Below are 8433 nucleotides of genomic sequence, written 5' to 3' on the forward strand. Positions count from 1 at the left end.
GGCCTCCAGACTCCTCCTCCTGGAATGATTTGTCCACACATCCTCCTCTAGGGTGAGGCTACCTCTGGGTGAGGAGACACTTGTATGTCCCTCACTCAGATGCTGCCAAGGCAGTCCTGATCTCTCTTCTCACTTCTGCCCAGGGAGTAGATATGCCAGGTAAGAGAGCTTTGGGGCAGGGAGAGGGGAAGGGAGGTGGTCCCCACAAAAGACTTCAAATGATTTAACATGGGAGAAAGTCATCGAAGCCAGAGGGTCTGAAGAAGCGAAGAAGATACACCCAGGCTTAGGAATCTCAGGGCAAAGTAAGACTGAGTGAAGAAAGAGCAGAGATTCATTTCTCCTTTACACCTGACAATGGTGGACCCTGGTCTGGGAAAGTAAACAGTCTGCTCAACTCAGCTTCACTTTGTTTAGGAAAAGGAGTAAGTTATTAGCTTGGTTCTTGGTGAGTGGGTCCCCTGGGAGCTCCCACCATGGCTTACTCCCCAAATTTACCCTCTCAGATCCATTTCTGTCCCTTCTAGGATGGATTTAGCAGATTGTAAATGCCAGTTTTATTTTGACAGCTCCAGCCCACGGAGAAAAGAAACAGATACCCAAGGCCCTGACTTAATTGAATTCTCTTTTTCCTTTCAGCTTCCACTTGCTAGCCCACTGATGTCACAGCAGAAGCAGCAATCCTGGGAGCCCCCTAGTGCTCCCAAATGCTCACCTCCCCAGTGCCCAACCCCCGCCCTGGCTGTCTGCTCTGCTCCTTGCTGTGACCCCCATTCAGGAGGCTGTGATTCTGGTTTCCAAAAGCCTGGGGAGCAGAGTCCTGGCCGTTCTCAGAGGGCTCACCGCAAGAAGCCCCACTGCCTCAGTGGTGGCACAGTCTACCACATCAAAGAGGAGGAATGCTGAGGTGACCAGCCCAAAGGAGAGGGACGTGGGTACAGTTGCCCTCTCCCATCCAGGTTTCTGCACTCACACTGCTGGGAAGCTCAGGCTCTCCCCCTCTAGCTAGTGCTGGGAAACACTTCCTGGACCCCATAAGCCTCACTCCTGCTTCTGTCTTCCACCCACCCCTTCAGCTCAGCAACAACGTGGAGCCTGAGCCCTGGCTGCTGTGAATCCCTGAGGTTGCTGGAGGGGCTGAGGCTTCCGCAGGTGGATGCTGCCCCTTCTTTCCTTCCAAGATGTTGACTGGTGGTGTTTCAGAGACACATGGCTTGAGATTTCTGTCGCAGCATCCTTATAGCCATCAACCTATGTCATTGCATAATCCGAGCATCTACTCTATACTGTGCTCTGTGTTCCCAGATGTAATAGGAGATTTGTTTCTGTTCTAGAAAAGCTTACAGTCTAGTGAGAGAAACAATGTACATTGTAGATTGAAATATGCAGACTAATAAATATAATTTCAAGGTGATTGACATACTTCTTTTTTTTCTCACTTTGTGTGAACTTAAAGGGGGACAAGAGTACAAAAGGTCAAGGAAAGAAGGGAAAGACTCATCCTGATAGTGTAGATCAAAAGTGGTGTCCTTGGAAGGAGAAATCTGAAGCAGAGAGAGCATGTTGCTTGGGGGAGAACAGACCTTTGGGGTGGGTAGCATTTCAACAGGGCTTTTAAAGACAAGCAGACTTTGGTGTTGGGAATGGAACAAGGCTGAGGAACTTTCCAGGTAGAAATGATACTTTTCATGTACAAGTGGGATACTTGCCAATGACACGGATTTCAATTTGGCTAGACTGCCAGGAGTGAGAGGATCATATGGAATAGCTCATAGCCAGGTATGAAACTGCAGCTCCCAAAGGACTTTTGCCCTGGGGTGGGGAGGACCTGAGGTTAAAGTAGAGGGGCCTGGAGGGGCTTGAGGCTCAACATGGTTGCATATCAATATAAGTTCCGGATAATAATTTTTAGTTAATTCTCATTTTCTGGGGGAAACTGAAAATATGTTTTTAACTAAGTACCCATCTCAATGGATTCTATTGCTCAGTCTCAGGGCAGAAAATCAGCCTGTCTACCATTCCCAAAACACAAGATGCCCATTTCCAGAGCTTAGCAATCCTGACTGCTAGAACCTGGTTTTGCCTCTGCTATGATATAGCTTTCTATATAGGCATATAGATAGAGCATGATTTTATATAATTTTGAATGTGTAATTTTTCTCACTAATCAAATGATGCATGCCTGTATAAAGATGTTTTAATGTAAATAAGCATAAGGAAGATGATTAAGACCAACCAAAAATCTTATCACCTAAAAATAACTACTGCTAATAACTTCAGGATCTATTTCCAAACTTTATAAAAAATCACAAAATAGGATCATTTCAGAATACTTTGTAACCTGATCTTTTATTTAACAGTACAATTGTCAATACTCTTCTGTGCTAACAAATATTGATCAACACTATTATAGTCCATCCTGTGAACGCACCATGATTTGTGTAAATAGTTTCCTGATTTGGGGCACTTATATTGCTTCCACTGTTTTGCTGTCTAAACAACAGTAAAAAAATTTTTTCATTGGTGATTATTCTTAGTAATTTTCCTAAGATAAATTTTTAGAATTGGAATTCTAAAATTGTCAAAGACTATGAAGACTTTTTTCAGACTCTCCAGGAAGACTGCATCTTAGAGACAATGAAAATGCCTCCATTTAAGAAAATCACTTTGGAGAAAGGGATTTCTTTTGTTCAAGAGCAAGAGTGAGTACTATGTTTTTTTTTTAAAGATTTTATTTATTTATTTGAGACAGAGAGAATGAGAGAGAGAGAGCACATGAGATGGGGGAGGGTCAGAGGGAGAAGCAGGCTCCCTGCCGAGCAGGGAGCCCGATGCGGGACTCGATCCAGGGACTCCAGGATCATGACCTGAGCCGAAGGCAGTCGCTTAACCAACTGAGCCACCCAGGCGCCCAAGAGTGAGTACTATGTTAAAAAATTACTCTAGTTAGGGGCACCTGATGACTCAGTCATTTAAGTGTCTGACTCTTGATCTCAGCCTCAGGTCATGATCTTGGGGTCCTGGGATAGAGTTCTGCATGGGTTTCTGAGCTCAGCAGGAAGTCTGCTTGAGATTCTCTCTTTCCTTCTCCCTCTGCCTCACCCCCCCGCCCCGCCATGTGCACACTCTCCCTCTCTCTCTCAAATAAGTAAATATTATTAAAAATTACTCTAGCTAAAGGAAAAATCCAGTTTGCTGGGAAAAAAAACACTTTCTGAAAAACTTGCCAAGTATCTACTTATTTTACTGTCACGAAATCCATACTTTTTTTTTAAAAGATTTTTTATGTATTTTATTTGAGAGAGAGAGTGCGAACAAGCATGAGCAGAGGTGAGGGGAGAAGGGGTAGAGGAGAGGGGGTAGGCAGAGAGAGAAGCAGACTCCCTGCTGAGCAGGGAGCCTGATGTGGGGCTCGATCCCAGGACCCTGAGATCATGACCTGAGCTGAAGGCAGACGCTTAACCAATTGAGCCACCCAAGTGCCCCATGAACTCCATACTTTAAAAAAAAAGATTAGATACTTTCTCCTTCTGAGGGAAAAAGGATGCTATTTATTGTATAAAGCAATGCCTTATGAATTTTAACATACCATTGCTTGAAATTCCATATTTAGCTGGTAAGTTTTAAATATCCTTGATTTTAGATGTTCAGCTATGTTTGTGTGAGAGAATTCTGGGGAAAAAAATCTAATTTTCCCCTAAGAAAAAAACAAAATATCAGTATTTGGTTGATTGTGCAAAGCTTAATATGTAAGAATCTCTTTTTTTTTTTCCTATTTTTTATTTCTGTTCTTTATTGAACATGGACATTCACCAAATAACAATTACAAAAAAAAAAGTTTTGACAGAAACAAATTTTCTTTGACAAGAGTACTATTTAATAGCTGGCCTACTCAGATTCCCTAATCAATACTTGGATTTCCTTTGCTAATTGTTCGCCTTATGTATTATTGCATATTACACTGTTTAGCCTGTATCAAATGGATTTTGAAATTTCTACATCGGAAAAAAAGTGATCTGATCATTATTTTTCTTCATAAAAGTCTGCATTTGGCATCTTCACATTTTCTAAATATGTGTGTACATCAGAAATGTCAATATTATGAGTGTCTTTTTGGTGTGGTTTCATTTTAATATTGTACATTTACCTTTGTTTTATAATAAATAATTAAAAATGCGAACGTCACATTTTGCACAAAATGTCCTATATCCAAAATCTCACATTTATAGCGACAACCAAAATAAGTAAGTGGAACTGCCAGGGTTTTTTTTTTTTTTTCTACTATATCTAACATCACACTTTTAACGAATGTTAAGTAGTTACACATTTTTAACATTTTCTAAATAGAAAATTTCATTTTGACATTTGATATTTAATATGCTCTTTTGATATTTAATATGCTCTTTTGTCTAATTTTTAAAAATGTTACTTCAGTATCATATGGACTAAACGAAGAACATGTAAATTTTTTTAGAAAGCAAGTTGTGACATATTTTAAAGAGCTCCTTTAGGGACTTTGAAAGAGCCATGTTGAATTCACCTGGGGGAAACTTGGGTGAACGATTCAATAGGTCTCTGTCCTCATCATTTTCCAGTGCAGTCTTCCAGAAGGGACGTTCTCACCTGGGAACTGAACTGAGCCCAATGACCTCACACCCTGCCTCAGAGTGTCCTGCTTTCCTGGGTCTCCGTTGGGAGAGACAAGCCCTCGCCAGCCTGGCCAATGGTCACCACTAGGGCTGCCAGCCTAGCCCCTGCCCTGGGTCCAGTGCATTTTCAGCAGCTTCCTTTACAATGTCTGACAGACCCTACTTTACTACATATTATATGCTCCATGATATAGCACAAATAGTAATAAAAAGTCATTGCTTTTATTTATTCCTGTAAAGCTGCCATTAATAAAATATGAAACCAAAATCATCCTAAGGCAAAACAAGCTATGTCATGCTGATTTCATCTCTTATTTAGTGGGAAGTCAAGAAATGTTGCCTCAACTTGGCAGGTGAAGAAATAGGGTTTGAGTTACAGTATTCAAAGTTATAGAAGTAGCCCACAGCAGCATGAAAAATAAAACATGTCTAAATAAGAGGAAGGGAGGGAAGGGATGACAAACGTGAGCTTAATCCATTGTGCTTCATTGGGGAAGTGAATAGGTACATCTAAAAGGAGGTAAAGAAATAAATGCATACACAGATTATTTAGAATGAAACTTATTTTTTTTTCATATTACAACCTATTGAATTACCTGATTTTTAATTTTCATGTAAATGTATTACTTTATTTTATAAAATCACATCCTGTTTTTATATACATCTGTGTGAGTCCTAGGCCAAACCTTCCTTAACAGAATGAGTACACATTCAGACCCCTGTCAGATGAAACCCATTTCAAATCTTTGAAAACCCTGAGATCTTATGCAAGTTTCTGTGCCCTTCTATGCCTCAGTCTTCTCATCTAAATATTAGGTAAAATGATAGTATGTGCCTCATGAGACTGTGGAGGGAATTACATATGATATTATAGGTAACATATTTTGACATATTTAGCTCAATAAATATTTGTTGTAACTTACATTTGGGGTGCATTTAATTGTTTTTGAAGATTTTATTTGAGAGAGAGAGAGCACGCTTGAGCGTGCACAAATCGGGTGGGGTGGGGGAGAGGGAGAGAGAGAATCCCAAGCAAACTCTACACTGAGTACGGAGCCCAAAGTGGGGCTCCATCTCACAACTTGGAGATGATGACCTGAGCTGAAATCAAGAGTCAGGCGCTTAACTGACTGAGGTTAAGATGCCCCATTAGGTGCACTTAATTTTTAAAGTAGGCTTTTTTATTCAGGATAGTTAAGATTTATAGGAAAGTTGCAAAGATGGTACAGAGAATTTCCCATGTTCCCTGCATCCAGTTTCCTCTGTGGTTCAGATCTTATATTAGCATGGTACAATCATTACAATTAAAGAATCAATATTGATATATTATTATTAACTAAAGTCCATACCCATATTCTATAGGGTTTCCTTAATTTTTACCAGATGTCATTTTTGTGTTCCTGGATTCTATCCAGGATGCCACATTACATTCAGTTGTCTTGTCTCCTTAGGATCCTCTTGACTGTGACAGTTTCTTAGACTTATCTTATTTTCAGTGACCTTGACGGTTTTGAGGGGTGACAGTTAGGTATTTTGTAGAATATCTCTCAACTGAGATTTGTGTGGTGTTTTTCTCATGCTTAGAATTGGATTATGGGTCTGGAGGAGGAAGATCGCAGGGGTAAAGCGAGCGTATCAAGGGTACATGCTGTCAACATGCCATCACTGTTGAAACTGACTGACTGTGCTAGTGTCTGCAGGTTCTCCACTGTAAAGTGCTTTTTTTCTTTCCCTACCACACTTCTCTTTTTGGAAGGAAGTCATTAAATGCAGCCCATTCAAAGAAGTAGGGAGTTATGCTCCACCTCCTTGAGGGGACTCTACTACAAATTATTTGGAATTTTTCTGTCGAAAGATTTGTCTGTTCATCTGTCTCTCTCTTTTTTAAACTTTATGATTCAATATCAGTATTAACTCACAGATACTGGATATCTATGTTATACTTTGGGTTGTAATCCAATGCCCTGCTGTCTATTTTGTTGTTCATACCCTTCCAGTTCCTGTATCCCTTTGGCACACCTCCACTGGTTTTTTTTTTTAAGCACTTCCTTGCTTTAGGGGACTATCTATTACATGATTCAGGCTCATTTTGCATAATCTCGGCTCCAGACCCTAGATTCAACTATTTGTTTTGTAAGCCTTGGTTTCTTTTATTGGGAAATTGTATTGTAAACCAAGATCTGGGAGCTGGTTTTTTCATTTTTCCTGGGGTGTCATTGCTTCCAGGCCTTCTCAATAAACAGAGCTTGGAAATATATATGTGTATATTAACTAGTCTCTGCACACATACCCATAATTATTTCTGTAGTTATCCATCTGTGTCTATATTAAGCTGAACACGAGTTCATACTGATGTCTGCAACTCTAATTCAGTCCATGGTTTATTCTAGACTTTGTAAAAGATTTCAAAATGGAGTAAGCAAGCCTAGCTAGGAGGTCATAGAGAGAAGAATTTATGTGCATCCTCATGGAACAAACTATTAACTTTTTACAAGCTGCAAGCGCACAGCCTGAGCTTAACTCCCTCTTCACCATGACCCCTGAATTATTCGCATTCTTCACTACAAAGGAGCCAATGTGATTTGACAAGTTTCAATCCCTTATTTGCATATTAACCCAACCAACTCCAGTTAACCGGGTTTCAATCCCTGTTTTGCAGAGAGGACATAAATGACAACTGTACTCATGACCTTTTGCTTTTATAACTCTGCCCCCTCTTGATTTTCCTCAGAACATGAATTGGGTTTCTACCTGAACCTGTCTCCAGAATTGCAATTCTAGTTGCCCAAATAAATGCCTGCTTATTTAAATTTTCAGTGAATTCTTTCTTGGCCAACACCCCCTTCTTGCTATCTGTAACGTCTCAGTGAGAAATCTGGCTCCTGCCATCTGCCACACATTGACATATTTGTTTAATCTCAGTATGCAGATATGGTGTCTTCTATTTTGAAAACAAAATTATGAGATGCCTAGGAGTCAGTGCATGCTAAATGAACAATGTTTTCTTACCTCTAGAGCTATAAAGACTGTTGATTAAAGAGGAAAGAATGAGTGAGCCAGCATCCTTGAAGTCTGGGTAAGGATGGGTCAGGGGAAAGACAGGACATCCTTAGGATCAAGGGACTGAATTGAAATGGATGATCTTTCATGAGGGCCTCCACCCACTAGAGACCATCTCCCAAACAGGCTCTGCTCGGCTTCCTCTTCCCACCATCCCACCATAGCAGCCCCAGTTCCCACAAACTTCCATCACATGGTTTAGGCATAAAGCATGAAGTCATGGACACCTGTGTGGGGCTATAGACAGGAGAAAACCTCATTTCATACCCAGACACAGGTTAGTTTGGATTCTCCCTATGAACCAGAGTGGGAGAAGGCATAGAATCTTTATCATAAAACTGCATGTGGAAAATCAGAAAGCAAAGCGGGACAGCCTGTGAGTAAATAAAAGGGTATAAATATTCAGTCTGTGACACACACAGTTAATCTATCTGAGACTAATGATTAGTTCTGAACTTCCTGGCAGATAGAATATAGAGAGAGACAAATGGCCTAATATACATAGCTTTCAAGGGAAGTCTTGCCTAACAATGGAGTGTGAAGGAAATTGTTTGCAATGATCAGCAATATACTTAACATCATTGCTAGAACACAGTCACAAAAGAAAATGGCAAACCACTATTGTTTTGTCTCCCACTGAAAAAAAGCACATAGCATTAAAATGAAATGCTGCTTATGAAATGGCAGAGAGGGTCAGCCAAGGAAAAGGCAGATGCCTAAAAGC

General features: G+C 40.4%; 1 protein-coding gene across 1 annotated transcript; it reads left to right on the forward strand.

The window, feature by feature from the left end:
- Positions 1 to 660: 660 nt before the first annotated feature.
- Positions 661 to 6274, forward strand: LCE6A (late cornified envelope 6A). Its single transcript, XM_032399130.1, is given in 2 exon segments — positions 661 to 907; positions 6234 to 6274. Coding segments are annotated over 2 exon segments (288 nt in total).
- Positions 6275 to 8433: the final 2159 nt, after the last annotated feature.

Source organism: Phoca vitulina, unplaced genomic scaffold, assembly GCF_004348235.1.
Source record: "Phoca vitulina isolate PV1807 unplaced genomic scaffold, GSC_HSeal_1.0 scaffold130, whole genome shotgun sequence".
NCBI classification, from domain to species: Eukaryota; Metazoa; Chordata; class Mammalia; order Carnivora; family Phocidae; genus Phoca; species Phoca vitulina.